An 18,146-nucleotide genomic window follows, 5' to 3' on the forward strand; every position below is an offset into this window, starting at 1 on the left:
AAGAATTGTAAAATAAGTCTTTTTTCTATCAAAAAAGTCTTGTTTTATAAACGAAAGTGTGTATTTTTTAAGGTTGAAGGTAATATAGAGGTTCTTTCTAATGTATAATTTATACCAAAAATTTTAAAAATTTAACCCAAAACTTTAATTCCATACACACATTTATTTTGAATTTATTTTTATTCATAACTTAGATATTATAATACTGCTCACAGTAGTTTTACACTAAGTTCCTAATGTATATGGTATTTTATTTTTAAATATAAGTATTATGTAAGTTCGACCAGTATAAAATTAAATATTTCGGAATTAAATGCCGGCCTGCGTTGTGAAAAAACACCTGGAATTATTTTCCGTTTTCGTAACTCTGGATTAGTAGCTATTTGAGCGAGTTTTATAAAATGGAATCCTATGTATCTCCATCGAGAAAATATACAAATGCATTTAAAAACCTGGCTTGGCATCTATCGAAATGAGCAACCGTTCAATCAAATTTAATTTGACCAAACTCATTTTTGTGTACATTTACATTTATTTAATACAAAAAATTAAACAAATTAGACTATAGACAACAAAGGTTGCCCAGCAATAAGTGGATGTACTAGTAAGTGTGGAATCGCCGGATATTTGAAATTATATTTCCTTAACAATAATTTTTTTTTTATAGATTTTTTCACGTATTTACTTAGAAAAACAACATCCAGTTATCGCATACATTTCGAATTATCTTCAAGTTTTAACAAAACGATTTATAAGAGAAATAATCAAATAAATTTAAAATCAAACTCAGTCTATTAATTGATGCCAGTGTATAGAGAGGGTATCTTTTAAAAACTGCAGTAAAAGTATTTCCATTGGCCACATTTTCGCGTAATTAAAAATTTAAAACCCTATAAGTGATTTCAGTGAGTATTGATTTCGTATAACTTATAATTATCAACGTTAAAAACTAACATTCATATTTGGCCGAAAATAATTGATCTCTCCAGAATATTGTTGTCAATAATAAAGTGGTATAAAAAGATTATTCTATTGAGTTTCGAAATGCAGAATACAGAATACAGAAAATATTTAAATCCTAATCACAGGGGCGTGTCGAATACCCTGTGGAATTTCTATAGTCATACGGTGCTGTCGCGTTTTATCATTAAAGGAGTTTGGACGGTGACCTCGTCGTCGGAAAGGTTTTGCTCGGCTGCGTGGATGCCATCGCTAGCGATTCCGATGCAGACTCTGCCGCACTGGGATTGGTTCATGTGGTGCATGGCGATGGTTCTGCCATGTGGGTTCTGTGGGGGCAATGCCATATTTGGCGTGGCGGTGATGGTGCCTCCGCTGTTGGACGCCAGTGACGGTGAAGGGGCATGTCCATGCAGGGGCAGGGGCTGGGGTGGCGGCGGCTGATGGCCATTGACTCTGCCCTGGGGGAAGGACAACTGGTGGAACGTAGAGGTGGGTCTTGTTCCGGTCATGGTGCAACTATAGTTGGGCCAGACATTCTGCGAGGACTGTCGCGGCAGAGTGCATTGGGAGATCGCATTGGAATAGACATGGGGAGTTACGTTCTGAAAATCACAAAAATATATGAGTTTTTGAAAAAGTATATGATAAAGGTAAACTCACAATAGATATTTCTCCAACAGAGCTCTGGGCTTGGGCGTGCATTCCACCTCGCAGGGTGCAATAACCAATTCCATGAGATGACCGCAAGGATATTTCTGCAGCGGTCAAGTGTTGCTGCTCGTTAACAAAAATTCCCCTATTTGGGCTACGATTTGTATCTATAGTTGATATTTGCTGCCGTTTTCTGGTACTCTCAGCCTTAAGTAAAAGATATATGATTTTATTGAGGGTTGAAACTTAAAGGATAACTTGATTTACCGGATCATCGGGCTCAATAGTTTCCGGCACCACATCTGGATTCTTTTCATCACAGTCGTCCACTTCCTTGCTGCCGGAGCTCTTGTCGCTGGGTCCTGGGGAATCATCTCTGGATATATTTTCGTTTGATAGTTCCTTTTGACGGCGTCGGGACGTGGCGGAGCAGGGAATTCGGAGTGCCAGGATAATGGCCAGAACTGCCACTAACACGGCCAGGGTAAGTCCCACGGTTAATGACACCATCGGCGAAAATAATAGTTCTGCACGAAGATTATTAGCTGAAATATAAGAAGAAATATATAAGTAAGAATAATAATTTTATGTATACTGAGGCTATCATACTCTGTTCCGATGTTAGCTGCTTTTCGGGCATACGCAGCATGGCAGCATTAATCACAGCAGGCTCGGATCGGCCCTTCGAATTAAATGCATAAATGTATATCCTGTAAATGCTGCCAGGACTGAGATTTGAAACCGCAAATCGCGGAGATGTCGATGTAATGTTGGCTTTAAGTTCCTGAAAACAATATTGAAGTAAAAGTAAGTACTTTCGTCTATGAATTTAAGAAAGTGTGTACTTACCTGTGTGTAAGAGTCCTGTAATTCCATGTTGAAATTTTGCGGCAAGCCTCCATTAAAGCCATCACTACATGTCACAGTTAACGATGTCATGGAGATATTGGTAACCGTACAATTATGTACCTTTTCCGGACGACCTTCAATTAATTCAATAAAAACACAATAGAATATCAATAAGAATAAAATTCAGAAAAAAAATGACTAACCTGCAGCTATAATGTGGAAAACACAGGGAATTCGTTGCTTCCCGATTTTATTTGAGGCCAGACATAAAAGGGTTCCATAATCCAACTCAGTAATCGGGGTATAAGTCACAATTGATGTGGTTCCTGGAAGGATACACAGCCTAAGCATTTATATTTATTATAATACTTATTAAACTTACCTGATCGCATTATGTGATTTGTGGCAACATCAATACTTTCGGCGGAGTTGTTGAAGGTCCAGCTAAATTCAACCTCCCGCGGATTAGCATCTACTGTGCACATAACTTTTGCATCTTCCTGTTTGGCGATTCCATAGACTTTCCTCTGATTCTGTGCACACGTGGGGGCATCTATACAGGAATAGAGTAAATATAAAGCTCTTTAAAATTGGTTGATTACTGGCAAAAATGAGGCCTTCAAATTGGGTCATAATTCTATATGTATTTTCAACATTTTGGGACCCCAGAAAATTACCATAGAACAACTATAGAAACAACTATAGAAACAACTATAACAAAACAAAAACAATTTTAAAATTATTTTTTTTTTCTTTTTTCAGCTGCTTAAGTCCTGCCTATGAGAATCGAGGAGGAGAGCGCTATTATTTAAATTAATTTAAAAATAATTTTTTTTTTTAATAAAAAAGCGATACAATAATAACACAAAAAACATTAAAACAAATACAAAAAAACAAAAACCATTACAACAAAACAATAACAACAACAATAATAAAACAAAAACAATTTTAAAATTAATTTAAAATTATTTTTTTGTTTCCTTTTTTCAGCTGCTTAAGTGCTGCCTATGAGAATCGAGGAGGAGGGCGATATTACTTAAATTAAATTTTTAAAAAATTTATTTTATTACACAAAAACAGACAACTAAGTACAACAAAAACAATGACAACAAGACCCATTACAACAAAAACAATAACAACAAAAATCATTAAAATAAAAACCGTTACAACACAAAATAATAACAACAACTAAAAACAATATGGATGGAGCTATTGTTTTAAGTATATGTATAAACAAACATTTTTTATTCTGTTACCACAAAACAAAACATATCCATTATAACAAAAATAATCAACATTTTGAAGCGGCAGCCCACAAAACTTAACAAAAAATCAAAAGAATAGTTCGTTCCTAGATTTTGATGCAGATTTATGTAGATTATGATCTACAAATCGTTTAAGGTATTCCGCTCAAGAATCGGATGGTTATTGGGGAAGATATGGCCTTCGCAGTGGGCCATATATTCGTCCCCATGCATTTTTCAACTTTTGAAAGGGGATCCCCCAAGAAATGTGACAAAAAATCGAAAAAATATTTTGTTCTTAGATTTTGATGCAAATTTATGGAGAATCGATCTACAAATCGTTTAAGGCTCAAGAATCGGATGGTTATTGGGGAAGATATGGCCTTCACAGTGGGCCATATATTCGCCCCCATGCATTTTTCAACATTTGGAAGGGGATCCCCCAGGAAATGTGACAAAATATCGAAAAAATATTTTGTTCTTATATTTTGATGCAGATTTATGGAGAATCGATCTACGAATCGTTTAAGGTATTTCGCTCAAAAATCGGATGGTTATTGGCGAAGATATGACCTTCGCAGTGGGCCATATATTCGTCCCCATTCATTTTTCACCTTTTGGAAGGGGATCCCCCAGGAAATGTGACAAAAAATGGAAAAAATATTTTATTCTAAGATTTTGATGCAGATCGATGGAGAATCGATCTAAAAATCGTTTAAGATATTCCGCTCAAGAATCGGATGTTTATTGGGAAAGATATGGCCTTCACAGTGGGCCATATATTCGCCCCCATGCATTTTTCAACATTTGGAAGGGGATCCCCCAGGAAATGTGACAAAATATCGAAAAAATATTTTGTTCATATATTTTGATGCAGATTTATGGAGAATCGATCTACGAATCGTTTAAGGTAAATCGGATGGTTATTGGCGAAGATATGGCCTTCGCAGTGGGCCATATATTCGTCCCCATGCATTTTCCAACTTTTGGAAGGGGATCCCCCAGGAAATGTTGCAAAAAATCGAAAAAATATTTTGTTCTTAGATTTTGATGCAGATCGATGGAGAATCGATCTACAAATCGTTTAAGGTATTCCGCTCAAGAATCGGATGGTTATTGGGGAAGATATGGCCTTCGCAGTGGGCCATATATTCGTCCCCATGAATTTTTCAACGTTTGGATGGGGATCCCCCAGGAAATGTTAGATTAGAGATGGTAGATGTTAATGCAGATTGTTGAAGAATCAATCATTCAATGTATTCTGATTAAGTATCGCATTATTGGAAGAGATATAAAGCTTGCCATGTTGTTACATGAAATATTGCAGCTCAAATGCTTAGATCAACTCCAGCTTGATACTTACACAAAATATTTAAAGGAAATGGAGCACTTATTCCTTCGCCTTCAGCATTAAAGCCCACACAGGAATAGTTTCCAGCTGTGGCTCTTGTAACACCTTGCAGGACCAAAGAGTGATTACTTATTATGATGCCTTGTGAAATGTTGTGGTATAATGGTTGGTCCTGAATAATGAAGATTATAATTTTAAGATTTATTAAATATCAGCTATTAAATACTTACATTGTGGCGCCATTCAATGCGGAAGACATTTGGATGAGCCATTACCAGACAATCGAAGTACACATCAGTTCCCTCCCGCAAAGTGCTGGGGTCTAGGGAAGTCCCCAAACGCACATAGGCTTCGGGAACATCTATAACAATATATGATTTAATGTATTATAATAATTTATATAGAAAATGCTAACATTGAATGTCGAGCTTCCATCCATCTTCCAGGGGATCGGAAGGAACCGCATGATTATAGGCTTTGCAGGATAAATATTTTCCGGCATCAGATTTGCTCAGACTTATTGAGAGAGTGCTCGTTGTCTGGTTTCCATCACTTGAAGTCTGATATAAAGAATAATATTAAACGTATTCCATTTAAAATTGTCAAAACTTACAGTTTCCGTTGTTTTCTCGAGTCTTATGCCATTTTGCCACCAGGTGATTACTGCCGGAGGTCTAGAGCCGGCACTTTGGCATAAAAGATCATATCTTCGACCGGCAGACAAGGGCTGGTGGGCACCCAGCAGTCTAATATTAAGTGGAGCAACTAGAGAATGACAAAATGGAAATAAATATATAAGCTTATTCCATATTAACCTCTTTAATAACTTACAGTTCATGTCAATTTGAACCACTGCCTCAACAATGGGAGCTCGAGGATGGCTCACAGCTCTGCAAGTAAGCCTAGAATTCAAATCCTCTCTGCCCAATGAGGGAAGAGTGATTTCACACTCAATGATCTTTCCCCCGGCCAAATGAGATAATTCGCATGGAATTTCTAGACCATCACGGTACCAATTGATTGTGGGTGTAGGGTAGCCTGAAATACAAAATCGTGGGTAAATCTGGAAGGGGATAGGGTTTTGATTCTCAAGACCTACCTCCAATAACTTGACATTTTAATGATACAATATCACCTTCACTATAAGGTCCAACCACCGTAGACCTTTCCGCATTGGCACTATCTCGAATAATAACTTGCTTCGGTGGAGCTTAAGGGATATGAAACAATAATATATTTTCTACTTATGTGGCTGAAAATAATAGCAACTTACATATGACATTTAATCTAACACGGCTGTTAATAGTTTGGGCTTTTAGAAAGTCTACCCGACATCTATAAGTTCCCGAGTCAGAGGCTTGTGTATTTTGAATTGAAAGTTTTCCCGGCTCCTTGTCAAATATAAAGTAAGCTCTGTCTCCGAAGACAGACTCATCAGACCATCTTTTCGGAGCTTTGGATACTCCCGCACGTATATCAATGCTAAAAATTTGTGCATAAAATTGTAGTTTTAATTAAAAATAAATGTATTGAGAAAAGTTGTCGACCTATTTATTATTTCTATAGTTTACCTGTAAATGGGTGTACCCTTATCATCTCGGTACCACAAAACCAGTACAGGTTCATCTCCATCATATGTGGTTACATTACACGGAAGGTAAATATTTTCCCCCACCAAAGATTCAATTTGGTGAATTGGAACTGAAATACATATATTACAGGGTTTAAGACCTTTTTCTACCGCAACTTTAAATGTTTTTAAGGAATATAAGGCTTCGCTTTCAATAATATTGTGTTATATTTTCAAATGTATGTATGGAATTATAAATCCTAATTCATCGAAATTAATAAAGAAAAGATCATTTTCCTATATTAACTATTAAAATTATAACTTTTTTAAGTAAATGGCAAAAAAATAGCGTTTTGTATGACTTCTTACCATCTTTACTTCCACGATTTAAGCCAATTAGTTGAATTGCTAGCAGCAATTGTAGCAGCAACTCCATGGTTTTAATTTATTTAATGTTTTTTATATCATTTAGTTTAATTCCACTATTATCCACTAGTACACCAATTTAAGTTCTTAATTCGAATTGAAATAGTTACATTTTATCAACTGAATTTTCACGGAAGATGAGATGACACTAACACTCTTGTATGAACACCCGATTATATATGTGTAACGATATAACGGTATGTATAACACATAGGTTTATATATTTTGAAGTTGTGGCGTATACTTCTTCAGATTTATGAATATTTTGGATATTATTTAAACAACAATAGTTTCGTTGGTCACTAAAGCTATTTAATTAAATATTAAAGCCATTTAAAATAGTCACGGTTATGATTTTATCCAATGTATGTACGTACATTGTACATATAAATTTTCTTATGCACTTGTATATGTTTGCCAAAAATTCCCAGGATACACTCTACTATTGCTTATTTTCATATGCTACCGTTCACAAATATCAGTTTAGTGGAAGGAAACACAAACAAAATAGATTGAGCAATTATTGTGGGATAATTTTAATCGTACATCAATTTGAAAATTCAGTTCGTTGTAAAAGTTGTATTACTTTTCTAACCGCGATGGGAAACTAACACGTCAAAATTCCTTCGCACTACACCTGCAAACCTGGGCTAAAAAGCTTAAGCGTCGGCGGGCGCATGCGTTTCGAAGAAGCTTTTGATGTAAACATTGCAACTATGACCTTTGTACATGTGCGTATGTATGTACGTGCATCCGTCTCTCCCATTCCGAGTTCTTCCTTCGTTTTTTTTTTCTTTGCGAAAAATTTGAGTAGTAATTTGTCGGCACAGAATTGACAATTCTTTTATGCCACTTATTCCGCTTTTTAAACACAATATATTTTCACATTTTCATGTATTTTTAATTGCTGTCTTGTCCAATTTATTTTAATAACAAGCTTTAAGGACTCTGGGGCGTTCGCGTCCGACCTCTTAATGTACACGGTACATAGACAGTAAAAGCTCTGTGGGCAGACAGCTGCCACCTATGCATTTATCCTCTCGATTCCCCTGCTTACTGAGATGAACATCTTGTCCTCTTTGCCGGACAAAGAAACTAAAACCATGGTAGTTAGACCACCAATGTATTTCGTTTCATTTCAATTACGAGTAGAGAAATCCGAGGCATGTCGTAAGGTAGGGGTTACAAATGCTTTCGTTGTTACTGGGCTTGACCCAAGATCTAATCATGTAGGGTGTAGTCAGAATAGATTAAGTTGAATATTTTGTTTGAAAAACGTTACAAGTATTTAAGTAACTTACCTTACAAAATAAAACAAAAAGAAATATATCCTTTTATGGTTCATTTTATACATTTTAAGTATCTGTAACAAATTTTTAATATGATTGAATAATATGATTGAAATATTTTATCAAACTGTTATAAAGGATAATAATTTAAATTATCTTTACAACGATTTGAAGATTTAAAAAAATTGAATTGTGGATCGTAATTGCTCCTTGAGCCTTTGGAAAGAATTCACTTTAATTTTGTAGTTTTCCGAAGTCTAAACTTATTTTTGTTTAAAATTTATTAGGTATTATAAAAATAAAATAAGAGTTGCATGATTAAATAAAATAATAAAATTCCTATTTAACATTTTTTAATCTATCTTTTAATTAGGAAATTAGATTGAAGATAAATATAGTTAGAAAAAAAATGGTTTGAATTAAATACTTCTCCAATATGTATCTTAAATAATATAATTTATTTTATGGATTATACGGAAATTTATTTTAAGAATACTTCAAAACCCCTACAAAGATCGGGTAAATGTTGCTGTGGTATTATTTTGGTATTTTCATACTTTTTAAATTAATTTTCAAAGCCAAATTCTAGGACTTGGGGTTAAACATAAATGCATTTATTTTATTAAACCTTCTCTTTTATTTATATTTAAATTATTATTCCTTAGGTTTGTTTATATTATAGTATTTAATCAATAATAATTAAATACCACGGCTATATACTATCGCATTCTCTGGATTTGTAAACTCCCATCTCTAGTTTACTTTTATGAAAATCGGTGTGCCGTATTAAAAATTTTGTAAAAGCATCCACAGAAGCCTTAAAATAATGGTTAATGACTCGGGTCTATCGACAGTAGATGACTTGGAGCAAAAACTAAGCACCGCCAAACAATCCCTGCTAATATTAAATGAGAACATTCGGCGCTTCTCCGGCCGCCAGTTGAGGTAAAAACATGTTCAGTAATTTAATGCAATTAATGAAAATTTGCATTTTCAGGACGGAGAAATACAAATACACGCAAGATGGAAAGAAGATCGACAATAATGGAGACAGGGAGAGGGAACGTGACCGACAGTTTCCACGAAACGGACCGGCAGGTGCCTTTAAAGACAAACGGAGGCTGTTTGATACCAAAGCGGCGCCCCGCTTTCCCGTCGAAGAAAACATGGACGGACGGCCGCCGAGGATAAACTCCAGAGTAATCAGAGAACTGCCATCCAAAAAGGAAGTGGTCGAAGCTCAGGGAACGGATTCAGAGTCAAGAGCTCGGAACCGTCGCATGTTCGGATCCCTGCTGGGGACGCTGCAGAAGTTCTGCCAGGAAGAGTCTCGTCTCAAAAGCAAGGAGGATAAAAAGGCCGAAATTGAAAAGAAGGTAGAGAAACAAGAGCTACAAGAAAGAGCCTTGCTTAGAAAAGAGCGAGAGACTTTGTTTCTGGATAGGAAACGAAAGCAATTTGAAATAAGAAGGTTGGAATACAAAATGGCCAGGCTGAAGGACTTTAAAACATGGGAGGCAACCATGGCCTATTCCAAACACCATATAAGAACAATAACCAAGCCGCAACTATTTTATCGGCCGAAAACGCATACAGCCAAAACTGAAAAGTTGCTGAACAAAAGCAAAAATGATGCCGATATCTTTATAGAATGCAGGCGGGAGGAATTGGAAGCTGAATTGAGAAACTTGGAGAGCATGAGTTTCATGAAGATGGATGAGGACAATGGCATGGACGACAGCTTCTTTGATGAGCCCGACGATGATGACCAATTAGGAGGACCCATTGATAAGGGTAAGTATTTTAGAGCAACATGTTTAAGTGATAATCAAAATATTTTTCTATTTCAGCTAAATTGTATGGTAAATGAAATCGTATAATTAAACGATGCTATGCTAGGAATAAAGGATTAATTCTAATTGGAACAAATATAATAAAATCAAGAACCGTTGTTTCACTTGAATCATCTTATCCGAGGGCAATAATAAAGATAATAGAAAAATAAGGAAATCAATACACAATAGACCGGAAATTATTATAACATAGTATTTTTAGAAATGTTCTTATTTTCTTTTTACGCCATTGAGTAGTTATAATACGACGAGAATATATATTTTTTAAGCTATATATATTTGCTATATTGGACTAATGAAACAATTACGAATATTGAAAGACTTTTAAACGGATTTTACCTGATTAGGTTTTTAAATTTTTTTCCATTTCTTCAACAGTCGCTATGATACGAAATTTTTTATTTTATTGGGTAGGATATCTTAATATATGACTAGAAGCAAGAGGATAATTACTCCAACAAGGCATGGTTGTTTAATTGTAAATTTTAAAACATCCACCGTTGCCAACCATTCATTGGTGCTCCTTCCAGTGTGACCAGAATCCGCAATGTTCTCATGGCGTTTTTGGACAACTTTTTGCAGTCTACCAGCTGAGCGGCTTGTTCGTTATTGTTTATAAACCATGCCCGTAATTGCCACAAATATACATTAGAAGCCATTCCCTCGCACCGCGGCAGTTTCATTCATTCCGAGTACTCAAATTGGCCAAGTAGTGAGTACACTGAGTGCAGATTACAGTCATAAAGTCATGGGATTGCACGTGTCTAAGCAAATTTTTGTTTAATTTATTTCTGCAGCTTAAAAAACTTGATTCAAAATGCGTTTTTTTCGCCGAGGAACTGTTCAAAAAATTGGTATTGCATTTTTAATCTGTATTACCCTGATTGGCGTTTATTTTCTAAACAATGAAACGGATTTGGATAAAAGCGATAAAATGTAGGTATCAGTGTGTATGAATGTATGTATTTGTTTTGAAATATATTTACTTTTGTCTTTCTGATAAAGAGAAATAATTGAGCGCTCCATTCGGTCGGTGATTAATCAAGGGGACTGCCGGCACCCCCATCTGCCCTTGGATAATCCCGATATCATGAAATTCTACAAGCCGGTTGAAAGAATAAACTGCGGCGACGGATTGGACTGGGTGATGTGTGAAGTGGGTTTTAAGATAGAGACATTCCAAATTCCAGGGATAACACATTTTTTTCGCCACAGAAATCCATTTGTTTTGTGCGACCCGAAATAGCTGCCAGTCACGAGGATGTGACTTGCTCCTATACGGACATCATACGCAAATCCGACTACAAGGTGCGCTTTGGCAGGACTCTGCGCATGAAGGAGCCCTATGTCCTTCAAGCTAGCGATTTTGTAAAGGTGGCTTGCCGGTCCGCCAGCGGAGAAAGGTGTTTCATCCTTTGGATGTCATACTTTAAAAGTAATTAATAATTTGTATATATTCTAGTTGGGTTGGAATGGCCCATGGAATACGTGATACAGTTCCACGCCCTCTATCTGCAAACTTTTCTCCAAATCTGGCTGTTCTCCCTCCGGAAGCAGTGGCCCAGGCGCAGCAACAAATGCAGGATGTGCCAACGGCTTCCTTCTACAATGTTCTCATGTTTGGCTTTGATTCCTTAAGTCGGAATGCCTTCATCCGAAAACTACCCAAAACATACGAGTATCTTACGCAACAACTAGGTGCCACTGTCCTCAAGGGCTATAATATTGTGGGGGATGGGACTCCTCAGGCATTGGTCCCTCTACTTACAGGATTCACGGAGTTGGAACTTCCTGAGACACGAAAGCGATTCTCTGGAGCAGGCAGCGTGGACTCATACCCCATGATCTGGCAGGACTTTGCTCGGCTCGGCTACATGACTTCGTTTAACGAAGACCTGCCGAACGTGGGAACATTCACCTACAGGATGACCGGGTTCGACCAACAGCCTGTCGATCACTACCTCCGGACCTACTATGTTCAGGCAGAGCACATGGCGGCCGAAAGCCAACCCAACTGCATTGGTCGGCAGCCGGATCATATAACTATGCTAGAGTACACCAAGAATGTAAGGCAACAGTATAAAAAGTCTAAACTATATTGTATTTTTTTTAACTTAATCTCAATTATTGTGTCCAATTTAGTTTATGCTAAAGTATCGCGACACGCCACGCTTTGTGTTTAGCTTCCATGGTGGACTCTCGCACGATTCAATTAATTTAATTGGCGCTGCTGATGACGATGTCCATGACTGGCTTGTGTCGCTCAAGGAACGATCGCTGCTGGACGACACCATACTCATTATGATGGCCGATCATGGAAATCGATTCGCGGAGGTCCGAGCCACACTCCAGGGGAAGCAAGAGGAGCGTCTGCCGTTTTTCAGTTTTGTGTTTCCCGAGTCGTTCAAGAAACGCTTTCCACAAGAGTACAACAACTTCGTGGCCAATGAGCAGCGCCTGACCACACCGTTTGATATACACGCCACCCTGAAGCATATAATACGTAATTATAAAAGATATATCATGTTTCCAATTAACTATAATCGTGTACCTTTCTAATAGAGCTGCAAAGTACAGGGGGCGAGGATTTGTTAGCGGAGAGTAACAGTCTCAAAACAGAACCCACTACGCCCGACATACACATTTCGGAGCTGGCCAAGGGTCGTGCCATATCGTTGCTTGAGCCCATTCCCAGTAATCGATCCTGTGCGAGTGCCTACATAGAGCCGCACTGGTGCGCCTGCCTCAATTGGCTGCCCCTACAGCTAAACGACACGAGGTACACGGGGATCATCCTCAAAACCGCGCAGAGCATAGTGGATGCCATCAACCTGGCAACAGATGGACAGCGTCAGTTTTGTGCACCACTGCAGGTTAGTTCTATTCTTAGTACTTCAATCAACTCGTCTAATCCTTTTTCTCCTAGCTGCTTCGGGTCAATTGGGCGCTTCGCTTGCAACCCCACAAGGAACTGTTGCAGTTCAAGACGAACAGCGACAAGGACGGTTTCCTGGCGGATATGACCGGCCAGACACTGGTTCGGGATGAGGTGTACCAGCTGCAGGTAGTCACGCAGCCCGGAAACGGGCTGTACGAGGCCAGTGTGGCCCACAACCTGCACACGTTCAGTGCCACCACGAAACTCACAGATATTTCACGGGTCAACAAGTACGGCAATCAGGCCAGATGTATTTACGATCGGGATCCGGAGTTGCGCAAGTTCTGCTATTGCCGCGACTAATCCGGAGTCACAAACGCGCTCTCTAGTCTCTAGTCAACACAAAAAAATTTTAAAGTGCTAAGCAATCAAACTCGAATAGATTTTTGCACGGCGTCCGAGTGTAAGCCAAAACACACGAATATTTTGTATTCTAATTTAGCCCAAAGACTCCGCTCGTCACTGTCTCTCTAGAAGTTTAGTCTAACTCAGTTTGTAATATAGGTTCCTTTAATCAACGATAATATTGTGTTAATAAAGAATTCCTTTTTGTATATGTCAAGTGAACAAAAAATTGGATCAATTTTGTAGTACTTATTGGGTAGTATAATATAATATATATTGTATTTCTATATGTCTGTTCTTTAATGTGAAATCAACTTGGCGTAGACAGACTTTTACGATAAATTTATACGCATATTGCAATGAAATTGGGATTGGGGTGTGCACCCGTACATGATACCAAAAATCATGGGTTAAAATTAAAAGCTTGCGTAAATTCGTATTCGCGTATATATACATACTATATGTGCTTAGTAAACTAGATGTTCATCCTTTGGTTTATCCATACATATCTTATATATTTCAAGGCTGATGCGAGCTTTTCACACTCGTTCATTACTGTACTTTCAAGTGATTATTCGGGATTAAAATAGCCCATAAGTAAGAATACATTTGTCGAGAGAATTCGGTTATCTCTTAGATACATAGGTGAACTATAATACTAAAGACAGTGTATTAGATGATTTTAGAATTCAATTCAATTACATAAAAAATTGTAATATGGTAAAGTACGGAAATATCGTACAAAAGGAGTAATTTATTCGAAAACTCAATAAATTAAAAGCGCTTTTATTTTAAGCAAAGTCTAAAAAAAATTTGTATAAAATATTAATGAAAATTACAACCGAATAGGAAACCAAATGAACATAGGAAGTTACGTCTTAAACTAAATTAGTCTCAAAAACTAAAGGTCGATTTCGGTGCTTCTATGAGCGAAATGTTTTGGATTTCATGAACCCTTAGGGCCAACAACTTAGGATCTAGTTAGGGGGTGAGGAGGAGGAATCGAGGCTGTCATTAAGCCCGGTTAATTGGCTTTTCGTTTACAACTCTAACACTAAGCCTAATGATTTGGTTGTGTGCATGAGGGGTTTGTGCATCGTCTAGCTGTAGAGAGCCTGTCCAGTGGCGTTGGATGTGTTGCTATTCGCCAGATGGCCATGTCACGACACCGATGTGGCTAGGAACTCCTGCAGCCGCTGCACAGTGCCGCGATCCAGCTTACACAGATCGAAGTCGAACGTCTTGTGCGTGATCTCATAGCAGCCAGTCGCCGCAATCATTTCCACCACATGCTGCAGCTCCTCGTTGTCCTGCAGGGTCATGATTTTGTGATGGAGTTCCTGCAGCTCACTCAGATACTCCGTCGGCAGCTGTAGTTGAGCGGGAGCATTTATGTCTGCCGGCGAGTGGCCACTATTGTTCGCATTGTGGTTGTTCATGTTGGGCGCAGCTACCGCAGCTCCAGTGTGGTTAGTGCCCGGCGAAGATTGTGGCGGTTGTAGAAAGCCCCCAGATCCAGAGTTAGGAGTACCTGACCCTGAACCCGTTCCCGTGGAATTTGTTTCTCTGGGAGGCCTTAAAGAGGGTGACTTAGACTTTTCCCTGGGCGCTTTGTTCGGCTCTTTCTTTGCTGACTTTACTGGCGGTTCTACGAAGCCTCCCCCACTGTTGCTGTTCTGCGAGCTTCTACGATTGCGTGTCTTTTCCTCTTTTTCAGGTTTCTCCGTTTTTTCCGGCTTATTCTCAGGTGTTTTGTCGGGTTTCTCCGCCTTATTGCCGGCTTTGTCACTCTGTTTGGATTTCGCCTTATGCTCTTTGTTGCCAACCGGCTTGGTATCCTTTCCAGATCCTGTGTTAGCTTTCGATGGCTTCTGTTGACTGTTTGTGCTGCTTCTCGCTGGCAGGTCGGGGAAACTGCTGTTTGAGCTGTCTGAGTGCTGGAGTGTGGCAGCTGCAGCTGCGGCAAGTGCGGTGGTAGCTGCTAGATCGGGTGCCGACTGAGCGGAGTCTACATCGCTGAGATCCAAGTTGCTGGGCGCCTTACCCTGAGTACCCTGTTGCTTGGCAGCGTTCTTAGCATCCGGTTGCTTGTCGCCCGCCGCATCTCGTGGCCGCTTTTCATCTTTACTGGCCTTCTCCTTAGATTTCTTGTGCTTCTCCTTCTTGGTACTACTGTTGCTGGCATTGGCACTGGAAACGGTCTTGTCTGTCGCGGCGGCACCTTCGGTGGCTGGACTGGCTCCCTCGGTTTTGGGCGATGGCTCAGCCGGTGTCGGCTTCTCTGTGATTGTTGCTGGCTGCTTGTCTTTTTCTCGCTCCTTTGGCTTATCCTTCTCGCGCTCCTTGTCCTTCTCCTTATCCCGATCGTTGCGGTCCTTTTCCTTGTCCTTGTTTTTCTCCTTCTTCTTGTGCTTGTGTGATTTCTTTGGCTCGGAAGCAGTGCCATTGCTGGTGCCTTTGTCCGTTTTAGATTCCGTTGGCTTCTCTGGATTTTTTCCACCACTTGCATCTTCCTTGTGCTTACTGGAGACCGTACTACTACTGCTATTGCTGCCCACGGAAGTGGGCGTGGCTTTTCCAGTGACCGCTGCTTGGGATTGCTGAGAAGCAAGTAGACTATTTCCCCCAGCCGGACTGTCGGTCTGACCGACTCGCTCGTCCTTGGGCAGTCGCTTGTCCTTGTGCTCGTCACGTTGCTTTTCCCGATCGCGGTCCCGATCCTTGTCCTTGTCTTTCTTCTCTTGTTTCGACTTCTTGCTGGAGCTACGTTCCTTGTCCTTTGATTCGGACTTTCCCGCTTTGTGCTCGTCGCGTTCCTTGGAACGTGATGCGGATGGTGCCGTGGTAGCGGAATCAATCGCCGTCTTCTTGGGACTGGGCGCACTCATCTCATTGGGCTTTCCGGGTTTCGGACTCGCCGTGTGCTTTGTCAACGCCCCAGATGCCACGCCGGCTGGGATAGCAGCCGCTGCAACTGCCGAAGATGCCGTACTGCTAGAGCTCTGATCACGATCTCGATCTTTGTCACGAGTCTTATCCTTTTTGGATTTCTCCTTATGCTCATGCTTGCCGCTATCGCCGGATTTGCTGGACTTTCGGTCCTTGTCACGGCCGTGCCGATCCTTTTTGTCCTTTTCACGGGGCTTGTCCCCAGCACCAGATTTGTCGCGCTCCTTGCTAGTCTTCTCTTTGCCTCCGTCGTGAGACCCACTTTTGCCACCGCCTCCGCTGGGCAAGTTTTTGCCCTCAGGTGAGTGCTTGGTAGCGGGCACAGGGGCCAGATTATTGCCGGAGGCACTGCCCTTTGTTATGGGCGGCCCAAACAAGGCAGAGAAGGCATTGCTTTTCCCAGAATCTTCGTTGCGCGACTTGTGCTTCTTTCCTGCGCCGAGATCGGCATTAGCCGATATGGCTGCAGAGCCACCCTTGCCCTTGACGACCCCCAATTCGTTGTTTGCGGTCGCCTCAGCTCCCGCCACACTGGGGGACAGCGTTCGAGCTATATTGCTTGTGGCTACGTTAGCACCAAATACCGGCACTCCACCTCCGCGCATCAGCTTTGTCCGGAATTCCTCCGACGGCGCCTCGAAGATGTGAGTCTTCACTTCGACATGATGCTGCGGCGGCCCCGTCGACTGCAAAACCAAATCGTACTGGTACGTGATTCGCTTGGGATCGTCCCGGTTGCGGAAGTGTATTTCAACTGGAAGCAAAAAGCCGGCATATCCAGATTCCTGAAGGGCATACGGAGGTTCCTTAATTACTGTAAAGTAAAGAAATGAAAACACGGATATCTGAAGGTATAGGAGTTCTGCACTCACCGCGCTTTGGCTTGGGAAAGGATTCGTGCAACAGAAACACCACCTTTTCCACAAACGCGCTTATGTCCGCCTTGTTCACGCCCTGGACATAGATCTCCCAGTCGTGGGTAAAGGCCTGCGGGTGGGGGGTCTTCTTGCTGCGCAGCTTCGACGTGTGGCCAATCTCGAATTGCACCTTGACCGCCATACCTGTGGACTAAGCATCAAACTCCTATTTCTGCCAAGCGGTTTCCAGCAAGCGGCTTCTGAAATAAAAGTCAAGCGCGCCAAAATCGATCAACTTTAGAGAATTATTTAATCGTTCAATTTTAGAGATCCTAAATTAGTTAACAGTTTAAGATATGTATATAATAAATTATCAGGTGCTGAATTAAGCGTTTTCTTAAGGCTTTTAGGGTGCATGCGTGATGGGAAGATGCGTCCTCAAGAAAGTCACGTCCTCACTTGAACTCATGCAAGTCAACGTTTACCAAAGCTGCTGAGCCAATTTACTTATGAGGCCATCGAAATGATTAACACCACTTGCTCCACTACAATTATCCTTTTTGGAACACACTTTTTGTTATGATTCGCTTGGAAAGCAATCTGTTATTGTTTGTGTGCGAATGTGTGCCACCGCATTGTGCCCTTTCCAATAGGGAAGCTTTCGCCCGTTCATGTTTTTCCGTTTGCCAATACTTTCTGATGAATTTCGTACTTACCGACACAGATTGGGGCATTCACATGAACCTGGGCGCTATTTTTGGAAAAGCCGCAATGTTTCCTTCCCTGGATTCGACCGAAATTCTGGAAAAACACACAGAAAACCCAGAGTTTGTTGAGGGCCTGCAGTTAGTGCGACCAGAG

The 18,146-nt window shown here is 40.2% G+C and overlaps 4 protein-coding genes across 5 annotated transcripts; 2 read left to right on the top strand and 2 right to left on the bottom strand.

Annotated features, from left to right (window-relative positions):
* Positions 1–160: 160 nt before the first annotated feature.
* Positions 161–8,152, bottom strand: LOC6494382 (nephrin). Its single transcript, XM_001965892.4, has 16 exons — positions 6,998–8,152; positions 6,630–6,759; positions 6,332–6,540; positions 6,158–6,268; positions 5,890–6,096; positions 5,672–5,823; positions 5,474–5,618; positions 5,289–5,419; positions 5,071–5,230; positions 2,846–3,016; positions 2,667–2,789; positions 2,464–2,597; positions 2,224–2,398; positions 1,882–2,159; positions 1,624–1,821; positions 161–1,565 (listed from the first exon to the last, which is right to left on the bottom strand). The coding sequence occupies exons 1-16, from the start codon at positions 7,062–7,064 to the stop codon at positions 1,122–1,124; spliced, it is 2,835 nt and encodes a 944-aa protein (XP_001965928.1). The 5' UTR covers positions 7,065–8,152; the 3' UTR covers positions 161–1,121.
* A 905-nt stretch (positions 8,153–9,057) lies between these two features.
* On the top strand, positions 9,058–10,286 carry LOC6494556 (pinin). The gene is made up of 3 exons (XM_001965893.4): positions 9,058–9,288; positions 9,341–10,137; positions 10,194–10,286. The coding sequence occupies exons 1-3, from the start codon at positions 9,170–9,172 to the stop codon at positions 10,211–10,213; spliced, it is 936 nt and encodes a 311-aa protein (XP_001965929.1). The 5' UTR covers positions 9,058–9,169; the 3' UTR covers positions 10,214–10,286.
* Positions 10,287–10,736: 450 nt separating this feature from the next.
* On the top strand, positions 10,737–13,713 carry LOC6494567. Its single transcript, XM_001965894.4, has 8 exons — positions 10,737–10,908; positions 10,994–11,132; positions 11,202–11,352; positions 11,412–11,599; positions 11,659–12,262; positions 12,339–12,699; positions 12,759–13,069; positions 13,123–13,713. Exons 2-8 carry the CDS (start codon positions 11,014–11,016, stop codon positions 13,435–13,437), a joined length of 2,049 nt encoding a protein of 682 aa, XP_001965930.1. The 5' UTR covers positions 10,737–10,908; positions 10,994–11,013; the 3' UTR covers positions 13,438–13,713.
* Positions 13,623–18,141, bottom strand: LOC6494371 (protein AF-9). 2 transcript variants are annotated; one of them, XM_032456447.2, is made up of 3 exons: positions 18,002–18,141; positions 17,301–17,545; positions 13,623–17,242 (listed from the first exon to the last, which is right to left on the bottom strand). In XM_032456447.2, the coding sequence occupies exons 2-3, from the start codon at positions 17,485–17,487 to the stop codon at positions 14,640–14,642; spliced, it is 2,790 nt and encodes a 929-aa protein (XP_032312338.1). In that variant the 5' UTR covers positions 17,488–17,545; positions 18,002–18,141; the 3' UTR covers positions 13,623–14,639. The 2 variants fall into 2 exon arrangements, with proteins under 2 accessions (XP_032312338.1, XP_001965931.3); XM_001965895.4 differs by having other exon boundaries at positions 17,301–17,542; positions 18,002–18,140.
* Between the last annotated feature and the right edge of the window lie 5 nt (positions 18,142–18,146).

Source organism: Drosophila ananassae, chromosome 2L (genome assembly GCF_017639315.1).
Source record: "Drosophila ananassae strain 14024-0371.13 chromosome 2L, ASM1763931v2, whole genome shotgun sequence".
NCBI classification, from domain to species: Eukaryota; Metazoa; Arthropoda; class Insecta; order Diptera; family Drosophilidae; genus Drosophila; species Drosophila ananassae.